Genomic DNA, 27,165 nt, shown 5'->3' on the forward strand with positions numbered 1-27,165 from the left:
AAGTTACAGTTTTCTCCAGATATTTGGCCAGGAATGAGATGGCAGGATCATATGGTAGCTCCACTCTTGAGTTTTTTAAGGAACCTCCATACTGTTCTCCATAGTAGCTATACCAGTTTTCATTCCCACCAACAGTATAGGAAGGTTCCCTTTTCTCCACACCCACTCCAGCCCTTATTATTTGTAGACTTTTTGTTGATGGCCATTCTCACTGGTGTGAGGTCATACCTAATTGTAGTTTTGATCTGCGTTTCTCTAGTAATTAGCAGTGTTGAGCATCTTTTCATGTATCTTTTGGCCATCTGTGTGTCTTCTTTGGAGAATTGCCTACATCTGCATTGTCATGAGTAGGAGTTGGCTGGCCTAGGCCAGCCGCACCTGGATGGCCTGTAGCTCCCATACAAGCATCTGCAGGGGTCTGCTGTCCTGCAGTATTCTAGCCAGGGTTTGTTCGTAGGGTGGCTGGGTGAAGTTCAAAGAGGAAATGAAGCATACACGTTCTCTTGGAGATTAGGCTCGGAAGTGGCACAGAATCACTTCCTCTGTGTTCTGATTGGTCACAAGGCCAGGAGACTTCACCTGTGGACAGAAGGAACAAAAGGAGTGTAAGTAATACAGGGAAGGGAATAATTATGGGTGTTTTTGTGAATAGTATACTGCACCCAGTGTCTTAAATAATCTTCGATATTTTACAAGTCTGTTATAAAATTTGTGATGATTAATGCATTTGATATTGTATAAGAGGAAGAAAAAGTAGCTCCTCTTTCTGTAGCAATAGAATCAGAATTTAAAAGCAAAAAATGTTCATGTATAAAAATCTTTATATAACACATATAGTATTAAAATTGAGAACAAAATAATAGGATATCTTTCTTCTAGGAACCAGATAAGACTAATGGCCTTTAAAATTGTGATAACACATACAGAGGGTATTTCAGAGACAGAGATGACAGGATTTAGTTTCTTCCTGGATGAAGCTGAGAGTGAAGATGCTAAACTTTTCTCTTTTGGAATATGGTGTGGTTGATGATACCTTGAAAGTCACTTAACTAAAAATTGTACACTGTATATTATTCCTGAAAATATCAAGTTCATGATTGCATGAGAAAAAAAAATTTTTTTTTACCATGCCTATAGCTTTTATAGATTTTGGTTAATTAGATCAAAGAAGATCAAATGTTAAGGAAAATTAGCTGCTTTAGAAACTGTTCTTATGGCTACCAGTGGGAAATGATCAGAGCGATAGATTGAAAGTTTGGAATTGACATGGATGTATTTTTAAAATAGATAACCAACAAGGACCTACTGTATATATAGCACAGGGAAATCTGTTCAATATTCTGTAATAACTTAAATGGGAAAAGAATTTGGAAAAGAATATACATTTATATATGTAAGTAAATCACTTTGCTGTACACCTGAAACTAATAGAGCATTGTTAATCAACTATACTGCAATGTAAAATAAATTTTTTTAAAAAAATTAAGAAAAAGAAACTGTTCTTAAATATCCCCTATCTTATGAGAAAAAGCACACAGTTTAATTGCAAAAGCAACTCAAAGGAGGAAACCTGGTTTCCTAATTCTTTATACTTGATACTAACCATTTAGGTAATTCAGAATAAGATACTTGACCTTTTGCAAATTGATTGTCTCGTCTGCCTGGGTGCAAGGAGTTTCACTACTTAAGCAAAAAGTGAGATTTTGGAAGATCACTGTTTTAGGCAGCTCCCCTCTCCCGCCTAGCTGAACAGCATGAGGATTAGAAGAATGAGTGTGTAAAAAGTCATAATCCTGTCTGATGCATGGTGGCCAGTAACAAAGAGTAGCCTCATTATGTGTGTTTCATGTATATGATAGTTATATTTATGTGATTGTCTTTCCTCAGTAGATTCTGAGCTCCTTCACAGAAGAGAGTTTCAAGTATATTTTATTACTCATAATAGAAACTCACTAAATATTTGTTCAGAGGAAATAGCCTCATTTTAACGAAAAAGAAGCTGAGGTTTTTGGTTAATCTATGCTGTTGCTGATACTCATGGTTCTTACAGTGGTTTACACTTAGAAGTTGCTTGGCTCCTGCTGCTGAATTGAACAGATAAAATAGAAGGATAAGTCAGTGTACTGGAGCCTAATTCAGAGAGGAAACCCGCTACACTCAGTGGAGACAGCTGAAGTAATGCTATTAGTAAATGATGCTGTCGGCACAGAGGAGAATCTCATTCTGTCATTACTTGCAATTTCCAGTATAGTACCTACAAATCTTCTTAAAATTTTGTCCAATACTAAGAAATCTGACTAGCCACTGTTTCGGGGTTCTTGGGAAGGAGGCTAAATATTTCAGTTCAGTTGTTCAGTCATGTCCAACTCTTCGCAAACCCCACGGACCACAGCACACCAGAGTTCCCTGTCCATCACCAACTCCGGAAGTCTACTCAAACTCATCTCCATTGAGTTGGTGATGCCATCCATCCACTTCATTCTCTGTTGTCCCCTTCTCCTCCTGCCTTTAATCTTTCCCAGCATCAGAGTCTTTTCAAACGAGTCAGCTCTTCACATCAGGTGGCCAAAGTATTGGAGTTTCAGCTTCAACATCAGTCTGTCCAGTGAACACTCAGGACTGATCTCCTCTAGAATGGACTGGTTGGATCTCCTTGCAGTCCAAGGAACTCTCAAGAGTCTTCTCCAACACCACAGTTCAAAAGCATCAATTCTTCAGTGCTCAGCTTCCTTTATAGTCCAACTCTCACATCCATACATAACTCCTGGAAAAACCGTAGCTTTAATGAGATGGACCTTCGTTGGCAAAGTAATGTCTCTGTTTTTGGATATGCTATCTAGGTTGGTCATAACTTTTCTTCCAAGGAGTAAGCGTCTTTTAATTTCATGGCTGCAGTCACCATCTGCAGTGATTTTGGAGCCCAAAAATATAAAGTCTGACACTGTTTCCCTATCTATTTGCCATGAAGTGATGGGACTAGATGCCATGATCTTTGTTTTCTGAATGTTGAGCTTTAAGCCAACTTTTTCACTCTCCTCTTTCACTTTCATCAAGAGGCTCTTTAGTTCCTCTTCACTTTCTGCCATAAGGGTGGTGTCATCTGCATATCTGAGGTGATTGATATTTCTCCTGGCAATCTTGATTCCAGCATGTGCTGCATCCAGCCCAGCGTTTCTCATGATGTAGTTTGCATATAAGTTAAATAAACAGGGTGAATATATACAAGTCTTTTTTATTCATGAGCCCTAGAACACACCTGCATTTATGCTAATGAGATGATTCTTAAGCCCTGGATATCTGCTTCAGGACCTGGGCTGTTCACCAGAGAGACCAACCCTGTGGTCAGAGGGTTGGGTCTTGGAGCTAGTTCAACCTCCAGGGAGAGGAGGGGACTGGAAATTGAATTCAGTCACACAGCTGGTGATTTAGTCAGTCATGCCCATGCAGAGAAATTCTATAATAAAAATTTTGGGAACTCACCAGATTTGTACCCAGTTGGTTTTGTCTGGCATCTGAAGTGAGGCTTTCTTGCTGGGGACTCTGCCCTAAGAGTTGTGAAGTCCAGTGCTAAGGTACAGTGTTTGGTGTCCGAATAGAATTTCACACAGTATAGCAGTTGGCCTTGAAACAAAATAGATTTAGAAATTGATTTTACGATGCTATATATCTACATTCTTTTAAAGTGCCAGTGAATCTGTTCTGGTTCAGGAGCACTGGTTTGGGACCCTGTGATGAGACCTAAAAGGCGTGAGAGGAGGTGCTGTCCACGTGCCAAAGAGGTGGCTCTGAGGTTCCACAAGGCCGCCCCAGGTGCCCTGCGCCAGGCCTGGAGCGGAACCTGCGTGTCCCATCCCCCGGCCACTTGAGGCCCACTCTGGCCAGAGTCTGATGACAGTGGCAGCACTAAGGGACCCACCTCAGGAACAGTATAAACTTTGAAGACGTTGCTGCGTACTTCTCCTGGGAGGAATGGAGGCTCCTTGATGAGGCTCAGAGATGCCTGTACCTCAGTGTGATGCTGCAGAACTTTGCATTCGTATCTTCACTAGCTAGGGCTTCAGGGACAGTGCTGAAAAGCAGTGGGTAGCAGGACATCCTTGGCCTTCTTCCTGAGCTTAATGACCCAGATAACCATGATGGTGTGATCACTCACCTAGAATGAGACACCTTGGAGTGCAAAGTCAAGTGGGCCTTAGGAAGCATCACTGTGAACAAAGCTAATGGAGGTGATAGAATTCCAGCTCAGCTATTTCAAATCCTAAAAGATGATGCTGGTAAAGGGCTGAACTCAATATGCCAGCAAGTTTGGAAAAGTCAGCAGTGGCCACAGGCTGGAAAAGGTCAGTTTTCATTCCAATCTCAAAGAAAGACAGTGCCAAAGAATGTTCAGACTACCTCACAATTGTACTCCTTGCACATGCTAGCAAAGTAAGGCTCAAAATTCTGCAAGCTAGACTTCAACAGTACATAAAGTGAGAAATTCCAGATGTTCAAGCTGGATTTAGAAAAGGCAGAGGAACCAGATATCAAATTGACAACATCCATTGACTCAGAGAAAAAACAAGAGAATTCCAGAAAGGCATCTATTTCTGCTTCATTGACTACACTAACATCTTTGTGTGGATCACAACAAACTGTGGAAAATTCTTAACAAGGTGGGAATACCAGACCACCTGACCTGCCTCCTGAGAAACCTGTATGCAGGTCAAAAAGCTACAGTTAGAACTGAACATGGGACAACAGACTTGTTACAGATTGGGAAAGGAGTATGTCAGGCTGTATATTGTCCCCCTGCTTATTGAACTTATATGCAGAGAACATCATACGAAACGCTGGGCTGGATGAAGCACAAGCTGGAAGCAAGATTGCCGGGAGAAATACCAAAATAACCTCAGATATGCAGATGACACCACCCTTATGGCAGAAAGTGAAGAGGAACTAAAGAGCCTCTTGATGAAGGTGAAAGAGGAGAGTGAAAAAGCTGTCTTAAATCTCAACATTCAAAAAACCAAGATCATGGCATCCAGTCCTATCACTTCATGGCAAATAGATGAGGAAATAATGGAAACAGAGACTTTATTTTTTGGGCTCCAAAATCACTGTAGATGCTGACTGCAGCCATGATATTAAAAGACAGTTGCTCCATGGAAGAAAAGCTATGACCTACCTAGACAGCGTATTAAAAAGCAGAGACATTACTTTGCCCGACAAAGGTCTGTCTCGTCAAAGCTATGGTTTTTCCAGTAGTCATGTATGGATGTGAGGGTTGGAACATAAAGAAGGTTGAGCACTGAAGAACTGACACTTTTGAACTGTGATGTAGGAGAAGACTGTTGAGAGTCCCTTGGATTGCAAGGAGATCCAACCAGTCCATCCCAAAGGAGATCAGTCGTGAATATTCATTGGAAGGAATGATGCTGAAGCTGAAGCTCCCATACTTTGGCCACCTGATTCAAAGAGCCTACTCTTTAAAAGACTCTGATGGAAAAGAGTGAAGGCCAGAGAAGGGGATGACAGAGGATGAGGTGGTTGGATTGCATCACCGACTCAACAAACATGAGTTTGAGGAGGTTCCGGGAGATGATGAAGGACAGGGAGGCCTGGCGTGCTGCAGTCTGTGGGGTCACAAAGAGTTGGACATGGCTGAGCAACTGAACAATAAATATATCTAGGTATAAACAGGCAAAATAACTTAGAAACACACTACTAAAACTGTATTAAATACTCAAGTAAACTGATAAAAATAATGAAATCTTAATTCAACACTTGTGATGGAGAATAAATATGATATAATAAATAAATACCCCATCTTGCATTACGAGATCTATCTCAAAATGAAAGCTGTACTGTAAATTGCTGTGAGCAAAATCTCATCTGTTAATTGATCATATATGTGAAATTAGAGTTTTAATAACTCTTAATAACCTGATATGTACACATATGCCTCGCTTTGGGAATCTGATCATAAATCCCAGGTTATAAAGCAGGTGAGTTAGGAGGACACTTAATATGAATTCTGTTTTTTTTTTTTAAATCCACACTATACCAGAGAATTCACCACTGATTTTAAAAGTTTACCTAGCAAAATTATAATGTGATTTTACTTCCACATGTAATTAAGTGTGGAACATACACGATGCTGAGGGCTCAAATGATGCGTTTTTTAGTAATAAAATATTTTTAAATTAAGATATTACATTTTTTTATTACATGTTGTCACATACTTTATAGTATAATATAAACAAATTAGTAAAATTTTACTGGTCTTCCTCTTTCCACCCTATACCTTTGGTCACCTCTTCTTTTATTTCAATCTGTCTTCCCTCTCTATCTCTTAACTTCATTATGAGTCTTATTATTAAATTTTTGGTGATTAATGATAATACATATAAAACTCTTAGCATGTTGCCTGACACATTAACAGTTTTCAAATGTTTTAGGAAAAATTCACAAAAGTTATACCATTTGATTAGAGTAAGTTATGATCCACTGAGGAAATATATGAACTTCAGTGTGTCCAGGTCCAGCATGAGGCTACATTAAAATGAAATTTCAGCGCTATCAAGAGATGTAAATCTGCTCCCATGTGAGTTCTGCATCCTTGGTGATGTTTCTGCGTAGATCATGCAACCTGGATGTTGTAGATAAGGTGCAGGCAGAGTGCAGCAGTTGAACTACATGATATTTATAAAAATGCCTGTCACCCCTTACAGTGAATTTTTTCAGATGTTTCAGTTGGTATTGCATGTTGAAAAGAATTTGGATGAATGGAAATAATGATAATAAGATAAAGGCATTCCTGACTGAGAATGAAACAGTTTGTATATTAGGCAGCAAGAAGAAAGAAAGCAAAGCATGACTTTGTCAGAACCTAGAAAGAGTATTCTACAAAAGATTATGTTCTTTTAAGTAACCAGAAGTACTCAGTATGAACTTTTTTCTATATTTAACATATCTCATGATACTGTGATTTAAAAAGATTTGTTATGAATTTTAAGATCGTACTTCTGACTCTTAATGCCAAATCAGAATACTGAAAATTCTGCTTTTAATTAGATCAACTTATAAAAGTATGTTTTGTGTAATGTGACCCCAACTTATGTTTTGCAGGCAGAAGCAACAAATTACCCACCTGCATGAAAGAATAAGGGATAATGAATTACGAGCCCAACATGCCATGTTAGGACATTATGTAAATTGTGAGGATTCTTATGGGGTTGGTTTGCAGGTAAGATTACAAAGGGTTTTGTGGTTGTTTTACTGGTATTGTCAGACATATACTTAAACTGTATGATTAGGACATTTTGGGGATTAGCCATCTGTTCCTATGGTTCATATTTATATGTGTAGTAAAAGCTGTTCCAGTGCTGTTTTCCATCTGCCCAGTTCACATGCTTTTCCCGCACTAACAGGAACTACTATTATCAGTTTCTAGTGTAGCCTTCCAGAGTTGATATTTGTTACAACTCACAGATAAATTTATTTTTTCCTACGCAAAAGATATCAAACCATATAAAATATTCAACATACTACTTTTTTCTTCATATTATATGAAATTACATAAAATACAATGACTATTTCCATGTAATTACCTAGGCAGCATCCCTTTCCTTTGCTTTTACAGCTGCTTGATTTCCCATTTTATGGAAACAGCATAATTTGTCCATCCTATCTCTGCTTGTCAAAATCTGGGTTGTTTTTCTAGTTTGGGACTACTATGCATAGTCTTATGAAAGTGAAACTATGCTCATTAAACAGTAGCTCCCCATCTCACTCCCTGACCCGTGGCAGCTACCATTCTACTTTCTGTCTCTGTGATTTTTAGTTACTCCAGATAGCTCATGCTAAATGGAATTATGTAGCATTTGTCTTTTTGTGGCTGGCACATTTCACTTAGCGTAATATCCTCAAGGTTCATCCATATTGTAGACGTGCCAGAATTTCCTTCCTTGTTAAGGCCGAGTAGCATCCCATTGGATGTACACCACGTTTCGCTTTTCTGCTCATCTTTCAGTGGACACTTGGCTGGATTCCATATTTTATCTGTAGCGAATAATACCACTGTGAACATTTTTGCATCATTTATTTGAACATGAATACTCTTGGCAAAATACTTTATGGTAGTATGTACTTCTATTTGGTCATTTCCGTTTATATCTTTATTCTCAGAATTAAATCAATTTAAGTGTAAGTTTTTCCTCCAGTATATTTTCAAACTTGCAGTTTTATTAAAGGCATTGTTATATTAAAATCAGGACATGATAAATAAAGACCAAATAACAGACTTATTTGAGGCAGAGGCACTTAACATAGAGATTCCGGCTTGTTTGTCATACTTCAGTTACTGATATATCAAATACCTTGTTGTTATGTGATGTCATCTAAAAGTTCCACCACATGACAGCAAGTGTCTATCATACTGAGATTAGTAGTGTTCAGTTATTTGAAAGTGGTATTTCTGTGCTGCTTAAGTAGTATAATTCGCTTTGATAAGAGTATTTTAATAGAACCATGCAGTTTCCCCTTATAACTTCATTATTCTGAATAAAGGTTTTACTTGAATTATACAATTATTATTATATTACCAAAAAACATAAAACTTAATGTCTGTCTGCAAGCTTAAAGAAAATGTCTTTTGACACATAGCATCACACCAGTAGAGGGCTCTCTTAAGTCAGTCTGCAAGGACAGATAGAAATATAAGGAAAATGGGGTTGCTAAAAATAATATAAGAATTTTAAATTATGTGGGAGAGTTAAAATACTGTTGAGAAATTCATTTTAAAGGATAAGTGTGAGACTCCCCAGTGGTTAAGACTTTGCCTTCCAATGCAGGTTCAATTCCTGGTCAGAGATCCCAGACGACTCATGGCCAGAAAAACCCCCCAAAAAACATAGAACAGAAGCAATGTTGTAACACATTCAGTAAACATTTTAACAGTGGTGTACATTAAAAAAATCTTTTTTAAAAAAGGTAAGTGCAATTAATAAAAGAGAAAGCAAGGAACCACCTCCAGTACTAAATGGATACAATAAATATGTAAATTTTTTTTAGTAGATTGATAGAGAGTGAATAAAATGGCAAAAGTTTAGAAGTAACAAGTAATATGATAATAAAATCTCCTTAGTGAAGGAAGTTTTATTTTTCTTTATATTTTATTGAACAAATTTAACATGTAATATGGAATGAGTTTGGGCTTCCCTTGTGGCTCAGAGGGTAAAGAATTCACCTGCAACGCAGATCTAGGTTTCACCCCTGGGTCTGGAACATCCCTTGAAGAAGGGACTGGGTACCCACTCCAGTATTCTTGCCTGGAGAATTCCCATGGATAGAGGAGCCTGGCAGGCTACGATCCATGGGGTCACAGAAGAGTCAGACACGACTGAGTTACTAAGCACACACACACAGTGTGTGTTTAAGGTGTATGGCATGTTGCTTTGACACATTTGTATGTAATATGATTGCTATTTTAGTGGTATTCATCACATTACATAATTATAGTACAGTATTGTTGTCTGTATTCATTACACTGTCATTAACTACTTGTGGCATATTTACTGCTTGTTGAAATTTTACCCTTAAGCACCACACTCTTATACTCAGTGGGTGCCCTACCCTTTCCCATGATCCCTGGTAAGAAGGTCCTCTCTGTTTATTATAGGTTTAATTTATTTAGATTCCATGTATAAGTGGTTTCATACAGTACTTGCTTTTCTTTATCTGATTTATCTCATTTAGCATAAGGTGCTCAAGATCTATGTATGTGCGAAGATATCCTCCTTTCTCATGGCTGAGTAAAGTCCATTGTGTATTACAGCTTTTATCCATTCATACGTTGATGGACATTGGGATTGTTGCCTTATCTTGGCTGTTGTAAATAATGCTGCGATAACTATGGGAGTGCATGTATCTTGTAGAAATCATGTTTTCTTCTGGGTATGTATCCAGAGATGAAATTGCTGGATCCTATGGTAGATTTGTTTTTTTATATTTTTGAGGAACCATCATATTGTTTTTTGTAATGGCCATGCTAATTTATACTCCTACCAACCATGTTTAAGAGGTCCCCTTTCCAGCACATCCTTTCCAGCACCCCTTATGCCTTGTCTTCTTTATGATAATCATTCTAACATGTGGGAGGTAAGATGTTATTTGATTTTGATTTGAATTTCTCTGATGATTAGCATTCCCTGATGTGATGTTGAGCATTTTTCCATATGTCTGTTGGCCATTTTTATTTTCTCATTGAAAATATGTCTGTTTAGTTCTTCTGCCTATTTTTAAACCAGGTTGTCTTTTGTTAAGCTGAATGAGTCTTTTATATATTTTGGATTTTAACCCCTTATCTGATATGGGGTTTGTAAAATGTTCTCCCATTCAGTAGGTTGTCTTTTCATTTTGTTAATTGTTTCTTTTACTGTACTTCTTTTTTAGTTTGATTAGTCTCATTTGTTGATGAGACTTTTGTTGTTTGTCCTTTTGGCATTACGTAAGAAAAAAGTCATTGCCAAGACAAATATCGATGACTTCTAGGAGTTTTATGGTATCAGGTCTTAACATTAATTTTTGTGAGTCATGTGATGTAGGGGCCTGCTTTCATTGTTCTGCATGTGTTTCTACAGTTTTCCCATCACCATACCCACTCTTGGCTCCTTGCTGAATACGAGTTGACATTATATTTTAGAGTTTAATTCTGGGCTCTCCATTCAGTTTCAGTGGTCAGTGTGTCAATGCCAGTACCAGTTTCATTACTGTGATTTGTAGGGTAATTTGGAATCTAGAAGTGTGATGCTTCTGGTTTTGTTCTTTTTCTCAGTATTGCTTTGGCTGTCCAGGGTCTTTTCTGGGTCCATACAAACTTTAGGATTGTTTATTCTATTTCTGTGAAGAGTAGCAAAGGAATTTTTCCCTTGGATTTATAAACATTACTTTTTTTTTTTTAAATTTTAAAATCTTTAATTCTTACATGCGTTCCCAAACATGACCCCCCCTCCCACCTCCCTCCCCACAACATCTCTCTGGGTCATCCCCATGCACCAGCCCCAAGCATGCTGCACCCTAAGTCAGACGTGGACTGGCGATTCAATTCTTACATGATAGTATACATGTTAGAATTCCCATTCTCCCAAATAATCCCACCCTCTCCCTCTCCCTCTGAGTCCAAAAGTCCGTTATACACATCTGTGTCTTTTTTCCTGTCTTGCATACAGGGTCGTCATTGCCATCTTCCTAAATTCCATATATATGTGTTAGTATACTGTATTGGTGTTTTTCTTTCTGGCTTACTTCACTCTGTATAATCGGCTCCAGTTTCATCCATCTCATCAGAACTGATTCAAATGAATTCTTTTTAACGGCTGAGTAATAATCCATTGTGTATATGCACCACAGCTTTCTTATCCATTCATCTGCTGATGGACATCTAGGTTGTTTCCATGTCCTGGCTATTATAAACAGTGCTTCGATGAACATTGGGGTACATGTGTCTCTTTCAATTCTGGTTTCCTCGGTGTGTATGCTCAGCAGTGGGATTGCTGGGTCATAAGGTAGTTCTGTTTGCAATTTTTATGCACAGCGTTTTGTATTTGCACATTTTTGGGGTCCATAATTTGTTCATCCTAACTCCTTAGTATATTTAAAAAAGGAAATTATGCTTTTAATATTCTGTATATTCTAGGTTTAAAAAGTATGTTTTTGAAATAAAATACCTTTTAAATTAATTTATCTATGAAAATATAACTCTTGAGAAGTAAATTCTGTTTGCCTATTAAAAACTTTGAATAACCTTAAAATCAAAATGACCTGAGAACTAGACATTGCTAAGTCTCATAGGTGGAAAATGAGAACCAGGTCTTAATCCTAAAATTAAAACTTCCTCAGTTGTTTCAGTAGTAGAATTACTAGAACCAAAGAGTGGTTTGTACTTACTATATCTTATACCAAAATTTCAACCTGTAGTTAACAGGCTTGCATGGAAAAAACTCAAATGCGAAAGACCCGTCTTCATTTTGCTAAAAATTGAAGAAAGGCCAGCACTTGTTATTTGTTGTCTTTCTGATGATAGCCATTCTGCTAGGTATGAGGTCATATCTCACTGTGGCTTTGATTTGCATTTCCCCAACAATTAGTGATGTCGAACATCTTTTCATGCGCCTGTTGGCCATCTGTATGTCTTCTTTGAAAAAAATTTTTTCAGGTCCTCTGTCCATTTTTTAATTGTGTTTTTTCTTTTTTTTTTCCCCACTTGATGTTGAGTTGTACGAGTTCTTTGTGTATTTTGGATATTAACCTGTTATTAGATATATCATTTGCCTTTATCTTCTCTCATTCAGATCTTGTCTGACTCTCCTTCAAAGCCTTGCTCATGAAGGGAATAATACATTTGTTCATTTACCAATTATTTTTGAACTCATCTTGTGCCCAGCCACTGCCCTATGAAATAAGGATAAAAGAACAATTAAGATGGACAGAAATTCCTGATTTCATGACCCTTACTTTCCGGTTAGGGGAAACACTCCGTTAATACTTTCTGATATGTATTTATTGGTATGTATTAACTTTATTAGGGATCTCATTTACCTGTTAGCTAAAAATGATCACCTGTGAGAAAAGACTTCTTTAGTCTTTATTTTCCCAGAACTTTTACTTCTTTATAATGTACTTTTTACACTCTAATGGCTTTTAACCAAATAATAGCTGCTTTTTATTTAGCTTCTGCCTTGTGCTAGGAACTTCATGTAACTTGGCCATGGTAGGTAATTTGCATTGATCACGGCACATAACTGAGAAGCAGGAGAGCTGGGGTTAATGCCGAGGTCTGTCATTAAAGGCCTGTGTGTGCTCTTTGTACTGTCCCTCATTTCCAGTTTCTTTCCATTGGTTCAGGACAAGTAAACTTTTAAAGCCTTGCCTGTGTGTTTCTCTTTCTGAATAGCCACAATATGAGAACACCTCCCTCCAGACTCCATTTTCAGACCAGTCAGCATCCCATTCCCAGCACGAGGAACTTGAGCAAAAGCTTGCATCTACTGAGAAAGAAGTTTTACAGCTCAATCAGTTTCTCAAACAAAGAATAAGCCAATTTAGTGAAGAGAAGAAGAAACTGGAGGAAAAGGTAGGTATTTTTAATAAAGTTGAATAAGGCCAAGGGCATTCCTTCAGCGTACGATTTTTTTGTGTTATCTACTGTATGTCAGGTATCTTACCAAGTTTATTATCCTAAAGTGAATAGTTTTACAGTAACTTTTGAGAAACCCTGTGCAAAATCTACAAAAATCCAGGCATTTTTTTTGAGAAACAAAAATACCATTGTATATTATATTATGTCTTTCTAAATAATAGTAAAGCTCTTTTTAGTTGTCTATGCTGAGATATGACACCAATAACTTTTCTCCTTTTCCTTTTTGGGTCCTGTATCTTTGTCATGTATGGTATGAAGGATTGCTAAATGAAATAAAAGTGGTCTTTCTTTCAGAAGCACATGACTTCAAGTTATTTAAGGTGAAGCCCTTGAATAGAATAAGTAGCTGAAAGCCAGATGCCTGTATATACACAATACATCTGTACATTTATTTGACCTTTCTGCCTTTATTAAAGAATTTTCACATACTTCATCTCATTCCATTATAGTATCGTTTAAAAATCATCTTAAGCAGCTACTTAGTTGTAGAACTGGCTTTAGATTTCTCTTGTTACACTTAACTTACTATTCTATAAACTAACCTCCCATTCAGGTGATCTTGAGGCAGTCACTATGGTTTTCTGTAGACAAGATTGACACTATTGATAAGAAACTCATTGATATTTTTGAGTCAGTATAGATATATGTGTGTGTATGCACACACACACGAGCTAAAATTTTTTATCTGCCAAAAATAATTTGACATTTTACATGGCAGATAGAAGTTGTTGAAAAGCTAGACTTAAAATTCAAGACAATTTAACTCTTTGTTTGCTGCCTTGGTTCTAATAATAATTTATAAAAAAAAATTAGAGGAAAATACTTTCTCCCTAATCTGTTTTGTTCTAATAATTGTATTTAAAGAAAAATAAATCTGTTTGTAAATTTCTTCTAAAATGGAACTCTCCTATTGCCTTCTAGGAATGATCTCAGTATTGTGTAATACTTGAAAGAAAAATCTTATCTTTTTATAGCTAAAATAAGAAAGATTTATTAGCATTGTCTCATTTGATGGCTTCCCTGGTAGCTCAGACAGTGAAGAATCTGCCTGCAATGCAGAAGACCCAGGTTCAGTCCCTGGGTTGGGAAGATCCTCTGGAGAAGAGAATGGTTACACACTCTAGTATTCTTGCCTGGAAAATTCCATGGACAAAGGAGCCTGGTGGGCTGCAGTCCATAGACTTACGAAGAGTCAGACATGACTCAGTGACTAACACTTTCCATTTTCTTTTCTTTTCATTGTGTGTTGCTGTTGTTCAGTCACTAAGTTATGTCCTCCTCTTTGTAACTGCATGGACTACAGCTTGCCAGACTTCCCTGTCCTTCACCATCTCCTGGAGTTGGCTTAAACTCATGTCCACTGAGTTAGTGATGCCATCCAACCCTCTCATCTGTTGTCCCCCTCTCCCCCTGCCTTCAATCTGTCCCAGCATCAGGGTCTTTTCCAGTGAGTTGGCTCTTGGCCTCAGGTGGCCAAAATATTGGAGCTTCGGCATATTCAGGGTTGGTTTCCTTTAGGATTGACTAGTTTGATCTCCTTGCAGTCCAAGGGACTCTTGAGAGTCTTCTTCACCCCAACAGTTTGAAAGCATCAATTCATTTACCCATAGGTAATTACTGGAGTTCAAAATTCAGTGACCTCTATTAATCTGAAACACAAAACTTGGAAGTTAAATAAACAAAAACCAGAAAATAGAGAACTTCTCATCAGTTAGCAGAGTAAAGAAAAACAAGAAAACTAGATCCAATAATTATGTGTGATCAGCTGCTTGTGGTCACAGATAACAGAGATGATGTCTGATCAAGTGTTGGCCAAGATCTGTGATCCAGAGCAGCAAGCTTGACATGATAGCAAAGAAGAGAGTTGACCAACCAGAGAAAAAGAAGATACCTTTTGAACTGTGGTGTTGGAGAAGACTCTTGAGAGTCCCTTGGACTGCAGGGAGATCCAGCCAGTCCATTCTGAAGGAAATCAACCCTGGGATTTCTTTGGAAGGAATGATGCTAAAGCTGAAGCTCCAGTACTTTGGCCACCCATGCGAAGAGTTGACTCATTTGAAAAGACTCTGATGCTGGGAGGGAGTGGGGGCAGGAAGAGAAGGGGACGACCGAGGATGAGATAGCTGGATGGCATCACGGACTCGATGGACATGAGTCTGAGTGAACTCCGGGAGTTGGTGATGGACAGGGAGATGGTGATGGACAGGGAGGCCTGGCGTGCTGCGATTCATGGGGTCACAAAGAGTTGGACATGACTGAGCGACTGAACTGAACTGAAATGAGGATGCCTTTGCATGGTAGAAGTCAACCTGTCTAAATTATTCTAGTGGCTCCTTTCTGAGGTCACAATTATGTCACATTTAAGACAGTTAAACAGTTAAGTGTAAATTAGGGAGCGTGCAGTAAAAGTAGACTAGTTAGTTATGTAACTTACAGGGTCATTTGCTAAGGCAAAAACAGGATGGTGTGGTCTTTGCAGGTCACAACCAGTGCCAACATACGTAAGTTCTGGTAGAGAACAAGTTAAATTGCACACCAGCACCTTGATTTTAGTCCTGAGAAAGCCCCAGCACATAGTAGGATTTGTCTGTTTTACCAGTGTTGCTCCTGACCCAAGCAACTAAGTGGCTCCTAATTTTATTAATGGAATAAATAGATGAAATAAGATGTGATGTGGTTTTCTAATTGAAATTGTTTTAATAAAAGTTGTTATACAGTGGACTTGAAAGAAATTAGATAAAGCACAAAAGAAACTAGATTGTGGCCAAGCATTAGCTTTTATAAAATTTGGAAGAGTAATCCATTATACTACTGATTACTACTTATTTCCATGGTGAATATGAGAAAAGGCTATAAGGTTATTTTAGAACCCTATAAGCTTGTGAAATAATATTAAATGTCTGAAAGACAGGCAATTTAAAGTAAACATAGTCTAGAGTTTGCTTTTTAGGCAACTGTTTGTACATGCTTTGTTTTTAATTGATCTTGAGTATGAAAGAGCTGTAGCAGTAGTATCTCTACAGAATCTAAAGATTTGTATATTCCAGATGGAAAGGCAAAAACAAATAGCACATAAAAGTCTGAGGTTCAACCTGTACAAATTGGGATTTACTAGTATTATGAATTGTATATGTTCTCTAGTAGGTGTTCAGGTAACGTATTTCATCAGTCCTAGGGTGGCATTAATGATAAGGTACGTTTTTATTTTATATAATTTTTGGAAGGAAAATATGCTGCAAGTTCAGTTTGACACAATGCTTTAGCAACAGTCTTGCTTGAGCTATGGATTACTCTCATTAGTCCCATTATTTGTTAAGTATTTGATCATTTTGGTAAGTGTCCTGGCTTTGATTGCATTACTTTATTTAGTACACGATAAGCAATTCCTTTGTCTGTAAGTAATAAAACAGCTTTAATTACTTATAGATATCTTCTTTTCTTAATTCACATAAAACAGTGCACATAACTTTGCAAGAAATAAATTAAAGTCATCATTCCAGAGATGAATACTTGCTTCACTGATTTCAGAATTATACCCTGAAACTGTTCCTGTTTTTCTGGGTACCAAGACAGAAACAATGCCAAAATAAGTTGATTTTTCAATGCCAAACTTTATAAAATTAGTTTTTCAATGCCAAACTATAATGTAACATTTCAAAAGTATTTTAAATGTCATTTACACTTAGCACTATTTCAACTCATACATAATACTGTTGAGATGACATATGAATAGTCTTGACTAAATTTGCACATATGCAGACAATAAAAACTATATCATTCCTGCAGCCTGGCTAACTGCAGTTTATAGGACATCATCAGTTGCAAAGCAAATAAAAATTCCCAAACTCTTAATTTCAGTGATATGAGAATTTGCAAAAATGTGAATTTTAGAATTTATGAAATAAGGTAACTCATACGTAAGTTGGAAGTGATGTTAGCTATATCTGAAACTGTTGGCGAATTCAGTGATGCCTAAGATTAGGATGTTTATATAATAATAATATTGTTATTTTTTGACGCGAAACCCCTAAAGATTCTTAATCTTTTTTTTAGCTTAAAACCAGAGATAGATACATTAGTAGCTTGAAAAAGAAATGCCAGAAGGAGTCTGAACAGAACAAAGAAAAGCAGAGAAGAATTGAGACCTTGGAAAAGTATCTGGCTGATCTTCCAACTCTTGATGATGTGCAGAGTCAGAGTCTACAGGTAACATGAAATAAAACGCTCATCTTTAAATGGCAGGAAACATATTCTTTTTTTGAATTGACTCTTTTGACATATGAAATTTATAGTGTTTCATTCATTTTGTAAATTTTTATAATTAAAAATTTTGGTTGTATATTTGGCTAATTGTAAGTTAAATCTGTATGCTTAATTGCCGTTTTTAGGATTAACTTTAATTAGAAACTTTGTTCATTTAAGCATGAGTAGGTCTTTCTTGTTCTTAATTAACACGTGGTTTCCTGCGCAATGAACCTGTATCTTAACCCTGACTGTTCTACTCTACAGTTTCTAAACCACTGACACCCCACTCCACGCACGCACCACGTGCGCCTCAGTTCTGACCTTTCCCAGTGTCCTCTGGGAGCCACCGAGGCTTAACAAGACCTTTTTGGACTATCTTTCTAGATACTTGTCTTGTTTTCATCATTCTTCTTAATCTTTCCATAAATTCTTTCTTATACTTTAATCTATCACCTCCATTCACTCCTCTGACTGCTGACTGTTTTCCTTTCTTAGCAATATCTCATGCAAAGTCCTTTCACCAACCCTGGTGAGGCCTTTCCTCTTGAGGCCTTATTTGTAAATGCTACAAATTTGGAATAGTCCATTAAACCTACTTTTTCGTCTTTTCTCAAAGTCTTTCTGATCATGGGATTTTCAATCTCCATACTATTGATATTTGAGAGCAAGTAATATTTTGTTGTTTGACCCTATCCTGGGCGTTAAAGGTTGCTTAACAACATTTCTGGCCTCTATCTACTGGATGCCGATAGCACTCCTCCTTTTCTTCCCCCTAAACCAAAAATGTCTACAGACTTTCCTAAAGGTCTCCTGCAGGGAGTGGAGGGATGGGAATCATTGATCTAATCCATGGTGTATCATTATTCTGAAGGCTTTAGACCTACAGCACATTCTCTGTTTACGGTAATTTATAAGTTGTAAAACTAAGAGATGGTGATATCATGAAGGAATTAAAGAAGGACCCACAAGGGTTGAGCAGGAACAGAGAGGACTGCAGGTTTTAAAATGTGTGTTCATACCATATTATTCCCATTAGGATGGCTAATATCTAAAAAACGGAAAGTAACAAGCGTTGGTGGTGATGTGGAGAAATTCTAATTCCTCGTGCACTGCTGGTGGGAATGTAGTATGGTGCAGCCACTATCGTAAACCATATGACAGTCCTCAAAAATATTAAAAACAATTACTGTATGCTCCATTAATTCTGCTTCTGGGTATATACTAAAAATAATGGCAAGCAGAGTCTCAAACAGGCGTTCATTCACAGTTTGTGTCCATAGCAGCGTTATTTCCAATAGCCGGAATGTAGAGGCAGCTCAGTGTCCGTCAGTGGACGAATGGATGATCAAACTGTGATGCATACATACATTATAGCCTTAAAAAGGAACGGCTTTCTCACACATACTGCAGCATGGGTGAGCCTATGGACATTTGCTAAGTGAAATAAGCCAGTCACACAGATAAACAGATTAAAGATAAATGAACCAGAGAAAAATAGGTATGAGGTACCTAAAGTAATCAAATTCGTAGAGACAGAGAGACAGAAAGTCAAAGGGTGATTGCCAGGGGTTGAGGGGAGATGTAGATGGAGAGTTGTTAGTGGATAGAAAGTTTGTTTTGCAAGATGAAAAGAGTTCTGGTGATTAGTTTACGACAATGTGAATGTACTGAACTCTACTGAATTGTACATTTAAAAATGGTTATTAAGATGGTAGATTTTATGTTACGTGTATTTTGCCACAAATAAAAATAGAACCATATCCCCAAACTGAGATTATTCACCTTTCTGCCTATGGCTTCCAGAAATTTCTGGCTGTATTCTGCTCTTCTCCATAATCCCACTCTCTAGGCTCTCTTTATGCAAAGGAAGAGATAGTGTTAAGTGCTATACATGAGATGAAGATAGCATGGTTTTAACAGTCAGTCTACGAATTCTTGAGAGCCTGGTATCGATTACTAGTAGGAACACATTTAATATTCTTTGTGTTATGAACTTTAACAAATTTCTCTTTAGCTTCAAGTTCTAGAAGAAAAAAACAAGAATTTGCAAGAGACTTTGATAGATGTGGAAAAAAAGCTTGAAGAGTTCAAAAAACAGTATCAAGAAAAAGAGGCACAGCTAATATGCCAGAAAAAGAAAGAAAAGGAGTTGGTAACTACAGTTCAGAGGTAAGAAACCCTCAGTAATCCTTTTATGTTATTTTTAGTTTATTCTTTATTTTTCAAGGAGCATTTTCACTTAAAATGCGTTAATTTATAATTGGTGCTCTATTATTTTTCTTAAAGATGTACTGTTGATAACCAAAAGTATTATGTCATCGAAATAGATTGTCTCAGTTGCAGTTTATTTGATCCAATGTACTGACATCTTGGTTTTAGACGATTTTAGATGAAAATAGTTTTTTAAAAAGACACCAGTTGAAAACAGGAAGTATTAACACAAACCCTTTATCTAATGGCTTTGTCAATAAGTAAAAATTCTAAATAACAAAAAGCAGGGCAGCCGGACTGCACCCCTTAATGGGACCTGTCCGAGTAATTGGTCCCATTTCACCTGACCGCAGAGTAACAGATGTGGCTCTTTGCCAGGCACCTTCCAAGTTTTCTCACATTCCCTTGCCTCACAAGACTCTTCTAATTTAATAAAGTTAGGACTGCAGGGCATATTATTTGCTCGTACATTTTGTTAATATAAATGAAAATTGATATTAGATTCCTGAAAAACCTAGAAAATGAGGCAGTATATTCATCTACATATGCTCTGTTTTTTAGAAAACCTTAACAGATGATCAACTGTTAGCAGTAAAACTCTCCTAAGAGGAAAACAACAAAGCAACAAAAAACTGAATTTGAGAAAGACACTCTGAATGCTTGTGTCAATTATGTATAACTCAACAAAACTTTTTTAGTCAAAATCCTTCAGATAATTCTATGTTAATATTGCTTTACTACTATTTTCTAAGTCTTAAATATGTCTCGTCTACATTTTTCCCTTGGATTTCAGTGCAGAAAACCTCTGATTTCTAGTCCTCAGTGTCTCTAATCTCAGCTTCAAAAAATCCATACACCTTTGCCTCTACCTTTATTTTTCGCCTGTTTTCTGCCTTCTTGATATTAAATTTCTTTTTTATCACTCCACGTCTTATATCCTATTCTCTAGTCTCAAAACAGCTTTCTGACCTCTGTTAATTCAACCATGTATCTTTCTTTAATCTTAAGACAAAAGGCCAAGGGATAATGCATTTGTTCTGTTTTATAGAGTGTTACAGTCATAAATGCAAGCTGTGTTTTTATGAGTAGAGCTAGGAACACCTGAAAATAAGTAGAATGTTTGTTTTGTTCCATTGTGTGCTTTTACATATTTAATATGATTTTATATCTTCTCTTTTATTTTTATTTTCTCTTTTATTATGCTTTTGGAGAACATTGAGCTTGGTATTCTTGATTTGGAAAGATTTAGTTTAGTGCATTTCAGAATTCATTTTCCGTATTTTCAGTATCTTGATCCTGAGATGACATCATCCCAGGAAATGTCTCTTGATTTCTAATAAGCATAAAGGACTGCAGAAGGTGTTCTAAAATTGTTCAGTACTTGTATGCCTATAGTGTCACCTGACTTCGGGGGTAGGAATGTTATTTCCGTTTTCCTCAACTATATGATGTAGTTAGTATTCCTTAAGTTTCAGAAGAATTTAAGATGTATTATGTGACTATAAATTATATCATTACATTGATCTGTTTTTATATACTATTCCCAAGTTTCCTGCTTTGTGAATATGTAAGAGCTTTTGCGATTTAAAATGAGGCAAAACTTTTTCACTTAGAAATGAAAATCCTAAGTAAAATATGTGGAAGGGATTCACAATAATGCAGTAGTTGGTACCTTTGCTGTTCAAGAGATTTATTACTTTTCTAAATGAGCATGCTTCATAACATAAACAAAATGAGAATGTATATGTGAAGGAATACTTTTCTGATATTTTTACATGACAGAGTACATTTTTCCTTCCACATCACTAACTCTTTTGTTTTCTTCTTAATGAGAAGCCTTAACAGTTTTGATGTAATTTATTTTTCTTGAAATGTTTGTAATAAATACATAGAAATAGTATCTTAGCACTGAATTGGGACAAAAACATTCTGAGATAGAAATAACATATTTTTCACTCTTAGCCTGAAAAAACAGATACTTTTATGACAAGTAATAGTATATTACAAAGCCGTACACTATATTTATAATAGGTAAAAGTTTCTCTGGTGCCATTATTTATGAACACATCTGAATACCTCATTGTACTATTTTGGACTGTCAACTCTTTGTCCACAGGCTAGATGTGGCATTTCCTCTTTATGAGGGATATGGAAGGGGAGGTAAAACATGACAGCCACAATAGTTGAAAGAGGAAAACAGTGAAAACATAAAAGTCCACCTGAAAGGAACTCTGTTTCTTTTAGTAGGCTGCAGCTCTTGAGTATGACTGCGTGCTAAAGCAAAACTATTTCTAGGTGTCTTGCTGTTTTGTTTTGTTTTGGGTCGTTGTTGTTATGGCATAGTTTCTTTTAACCTAAATACTAATCTTCCTTTCTCAAACCTAACACCTACCGCCCTGCCCTTATCTTTTTTTCTTAATATACCAGAGGGGCTTCCTTTTTATTGTTTCCTCATAAATGCAACTCTGTGCCAAGCATAGCATGAGGAACTGTTATGTCACATCATAAATGTATAAGATTATTGCTTTTCAAAGAGGAGGCCCCACTCAACATCCAGTACAGATTCTGGTCACCACAACACCAATAATACCTGTTGGGCCAACACACAGTGAGGAAAGACATAGCAGGAATCCATACTAAAAGCAGCCCTTGCATCAAAAAAACTATATTCAGACAGACTACACAGAGATACCCCCACAAAACAGCCCTTCAAGACCCTTAGGTAACTGTTTCTCCTAAACTCATACAGTTAGAGAAATGTAAGTAAAATGCAGAACCTAAGGAACCGCTCCCAATTAAAAGATCAAGAGAATTCCCTAAAGGAATAAACAATGAAACTGACCTTTCCAGTCTACTACGTCCCAGGTTCAGAATGAAGTTAATAAGAATGCTGAAGGAAATTTTAAAAAGCTGTCGATAGAAATGCAGATTATTGTAAAAAGAAACTGGATTGTTGCTTTCATTCATGAAGGAGAAATGTAATTCTGCTGATTTAGGTAACAGATATCTGTACGAACAAACTGCTGCTGAACTCAGAATGAAGGGCAAAAGACATATATCCATGTTCTTAGGCTCCCTACCACAGTCATCTTAATTAAGGAACTCGCCTTTTGAGAAGGAGGGACAGAACAGAATTTAGATTGCAGAGTCCAGATTAGGGTCATGAGGGACTTCGCTAGGGCCTAAGGATTTCACATGCTAAGCAAATCTGGTCTTGAATCTGGTCTCACATTTGCTGCTTCTGAAAAGATGATCAACCTCCAGTATATTTTTTACTTATAAGAAATATAAGTACTCAAACTTATTCATCTACTCTCTGTAGGTTTTTATTATTGCTTGCTTAAAATATAGACCCTAAGAAGAGACTTCATTTATGTTGAAGTCATCTACCAAAATCAGCACATAGAGCTTATTTTCTTCATATAATTATGTCTCTCTAAAACAGTTTGCAGCAAAAAGTAGAAAGATGCCTTGAAGATGGAATTCGCCTTCCTATGTTAGATGCAAAACAGCTTCAGAATGAAAATGATAACCTGAGACAACAAAATGAGAATGCCAATAAGGTCAGTACATATCTTTAATAGTGAACTTTGATAGTGAAATCTGTAGATATGTGTGTATGTATATAACTTATTTACTTTATTTGATTTGTATTTTTACTAATATTTAGCAGCTTTTACGGAGAAGGCAATGGCACCCCACTCCAGTCCTCTTGCCTGGAAATCCCATAGACGGAGGAGCCTGGTGGGGCTACACAGTCCATGGGGTCGCTAGGAGTCAGACACAACTAAGCAACTAAACTTTCACTTTTCACTTTCATGCATTGGAGAAGGAAATGGCAATCCACTCCAGTTGTTCTTACATGGAGAATCCCAGGGCCGGGGAAGCCTGGTAGGCTGCCATCTATGGGGTCGCACAGAGTGGGATATGACTGAAGCGACTTAGCAACAGCAGCAGCTTTTATAGAATTTTTAGTTTGAATGTCTTTATTAGGAAAAAAAATAGCAATTTAAGTAACTGTAAATTAAATCCAAACTAAAGCAAAAACAAAAGGATATCTTTTTCTTTCCTAAATTATTCAAAATCTGTTACAAACCTGCTAATTTTTTTAAATATTTATTTGTTTGGTTGTGCCAGGTCTTATTTGTGGCTCACAGGATCCTTAGGTGTGGCATCCAACTCTTGGTTGGGGTGGTATCTAGTTCCCTGACCGAGGATCAGAACTGGCTTCCCTGCATCGGGAGCACAGAGTTTTAGCCACTGAACCATCAGGGAAGTTCCCCAAATTTGTTTTTTACAAAGTAAAGATTAAAGGTGTATCAAGAACTAGAGTAAGACATTTGCAGTTTTATATATGTGTGATCCAAATCATATGGCTATTTAAAGGATGCTTTGTGTAAATACTTCTGTTTAAAAAATCACATTTTGATTTTTTTAAAAAATTCATGATTCTGTGCGTTTTCTTGTGATTTAGTAGTTCTAAAAAAGCAAAGAAAAAAATTTTGATTCAGACTGATATATTTCCTGTATTCTAGATAATAGATAGCCAACAAGATGAGATTGACAGAATGATTTTGGAAATTCAGGTAAGGAATATTTTGTACATTTTTAATCAAGCTGTATGCTCAATTACATATCTAAAAATATTAAAGCATATATGTTTTGTATAAAAATATTAATAACACTGGAGATTACATTATAAATTCTTTAATGTTAATCTTTCAGTTTTTTAGAAAAAAAATGATTCTTGGTAAATCATTTCTTCAAAAAATTGTTCTCTGTTCCTTACCTTGCGTCTTTTCAACTGGGTGTATGTAGTCTGTCTCTACTACTGAGAACACATTTGGGTAAGACCATCAGTGATAGGCTATTTAAAGACAACAGACTGTTTTTAGTTCATTGTGACTGGGCAAGAACCCACCCCCTCCTACTAATTCTATATGTTATTTTTCTGTATTATCAAAGTATAACACTATGCATATTTGTGTCTGTTCCTCCTACTTATTTTCTTCATAGTGTGGAGACTTCTGTGGATCACCTACTATCTAGAGCTTAGGGTTGTCTGACCCATAATACAAACCAAAATTTGTAGATTAAGTGGATTTTCATTCCTTTATTGATTTGCCAAATATTTACTGAGCCCCTGCATATATGCCAGGTGCTGTTCTTAGCACTGTCGGTTCGTCAGTGAACAAAGCAAGTCCCTGGCCATTTTAGTGGGGCGAGTTGGAGAAATGGAAGTATAATGCCAAGCAGAGAAGTGAAGTGAAAGTCTCTCAGTCGTGTCTGACTCTTTGTGACCCCATGGACTTCTCCACGCCAGAATACTGGAGTGGGTAGCTGTTCCCATCTCCAGGGGATCTTCCCAACCCAGGGTTCGAACCCACGTCTCCTGCGTTGCAGGCAGATTCTTTACCAACTGAGCCACCAGGGAGGCCCCAAGAAGAAATATGTGCTGTTATTAAAAATAAAGAACGGATAGGGGGCAATGACAGATCGTGTTGCGTTAGGTACAGCGGCCATGAAGTTTTCCCCGAGTAAGTCACACTTGGATATAGATTTGCATGGAGTTAACCAGGGGAAGAACATTCCAGGCAGAGAGAGCAGCCAGGGCCCTGAGTGTGGCTGTGCCCTGGGTGTGCTCCCTGATGAGCAGGAAGGCGGCTGGTGTGGAGAGCCCTGCTTGTGAGACCCAGCGAGAGCTGACGGGTGGGAGAAGGTAGCCCGAGGCCAGATCACACAAGGGGATGTTATGTCTTCATGTTTTATTCTTCAGGTGATAGGAAACCACTGGACAAGTTATGCTGAAGACATTTTTATTTTTGTATCTCCTGATTGGAGTATTCTCAAAGCTAGAAATAAAAAAGAATCACATAAGTGGTTTGAGCGTCAGAATTTATGGACAGTCTGCTCTGTCTTCTGACCATGTTAAGTGATCTATCAGTGTGATCGAATACTAGTCCATTTCGGCATGCCTGTGGGCTTACTGGATTGACCTGCAGAGGTTTCTCTTTTTAATGTGTGTTCCTTCAGTTGTTCTATAAGCCATTCAAGTCGAGAGATGGTTGGTTTCCTCAGCCATTATCTAACTTCTTATCATGGACCACAGTGAAAGGAATTTTTATTTTATTTGGTAACATTTTCCAAGAAGTAAATCTAATAAAAACTATCTCAATGCAAATGAAGGACAGTCAGCCTTGTCCTTAGCCATTGGAAACCTTCTATAGCCATTGAAGAATGTTTCTGCTTGGTTGCTCTGGATCTTTGCTGCTGTGTGCAGGAGTTCTCTAGTTGCAGCAAGCAGGCCTGCTCTTGGTTGCGGTGCTGGGCTTCTCATGCAGCAGCTTCTTTTATTGCAATGTGGGCTCTGAGTTCACGGGCTTCGGTGGTTGTGGCTCGAGGACTAGAGGGAGGGCTCAGCAGTGGTGGCACGTGGGGTTAGTTGCTCCGCAGCATGTGGGACCTTCCCTGACCAGGGATTGCATCTGGGTTCCCTGCATTGGCAGGCAGATTCTTACCCACTGTACCACCAGGGAAGTCCTTGTAATTTTTTTATAATGGGAAGTTTGTCTCTTTTGCCACATTTATTTACATCGATATGGATTCATGGCTATGTTTTATGCCTTGGGTTATAATTTAATACTATTGTACTTTGTTGCTCAAATTGTTCCAGTTTGGGGCATTGGCAGCTCTTTCATCTGACTCCTGTGTCCTTTTGGATTACTTCCTCTCCCTACCATTTCTGTGTGTATGTGTGTGTTAGCACAATAAGTCTTTCTATCTAGGAAAAAAAAAATTTTTTTTAATAGATGTTAAGTTTTAAACGCAGGTAATCTATTTTTACTCTCTTGCTAACCCTAAAACTCCATAATAACTAGCAAAAATTCCACTATTATGATTATGCCCTATTCTCGGCTTTCTTTATTCTGGTACTTTCACAGGCATTGGTGAATATTATCTTGAAGTAAATATTGTCAAGATAGAAAATCCTAGAAGATTTTGAAGTTCTTGAAGCAGTGAAAAATGCCTATGCTTGCTACAGGAAAATTTAGCAGAAAAAGGAGTTCTTAGGCCCATGGATATATTTTTTAAGAATACTGCAGAAAAATTCCTTCAAAGGAATATTTAAACATCTAAAAAACATCTTTGAAACATACATTTATTTTACTTTTGATCAACTTCAATAGTTTTTGGTGATATAAAATTCATTTCCAGGGATTGGGCCCTAATATATAATCTGTTTTGAGTTTGATTTATTAGGAGCCAGTGAAGTCATTGTTTGGAGTGAGGTTACTCACTGATGGTAATTATTCATAGAAATGTAATAGTCATTAGCATCCTCTGAAAGTCAATTCTAACATGGTTATCTATGTAGTTGAAACCTTCTTTAAGGCAGATAAGATGCTTCTGTGTTACTAGTTTTTCTTAGCTTTCCAGTACATAATATTAATAGTTTCTTTCCATTTTTTAACTATTCCCTTTAAGTTAAAAATGACATTCTTGTTATTTAAAAATCCAAGCAATATAAA

General features: G+C 37.1%; 1 protein-coding gene across 3 annotated transcripts in view; it reads left to right on the forward strand.

Moving 5' to 3' along the window:
* The window catches only part of CEP85L (centrosomal protein 85 like), a 141,102-nt gene that overhangs the window by 95,959 nt on the left and 17,978 nt on the right, over positions 1 to 27,165 (forward strand). For 2 of the 3 annotated variants that reach the window (XM_069599139.1, XM_069599141.1), the window contains exons 5-10: positions 7,111 to 7,228; positions 12,935 to 13,114; positions 17,234 to 17,386; positions 19,440 to 19,594; positions 23,082 to 23,199; positions 24,172 to 24,222. In XM_069599139.1, coding sequence (XP_069455240.1) covers positions 7,111 to 7,228; positions 12,935 to 13,114; positions 17,234 to 17,386; positions 19,440 to 19,594; positions 23,082 to 23,199; positions 24,172 to 24,222 — 775 coding nt within the window. The remainder of the gene's footprint in view (positions 1 to 7,110; positions 7,229 to 12,934; positions 13,115 to 17,233; positions 17,387 to 19,439; positions 19,595 to 23,081; positions 23,200 to 24,171; positions 24,223 to 27,165) is intronic. The other variant, XM_069599140.1, reaches the window with a different exon arrangement.

This window comes from Ovis canadensis, chromosome 8, assembly GCF_042477335.2.
Source record: "Ovis canadensis isolate MfBH-ARS-UI-01 breed Bighorn chromosome 8, ARS-UI_OviCan_v2, whole genome shotgun sequence".
Lineage (NCBI taxonomy): Eukaryota > Metazoa > Chordata > Mammalia > Artiodactyla > Bovidae > Ovis > Ovis canadensis.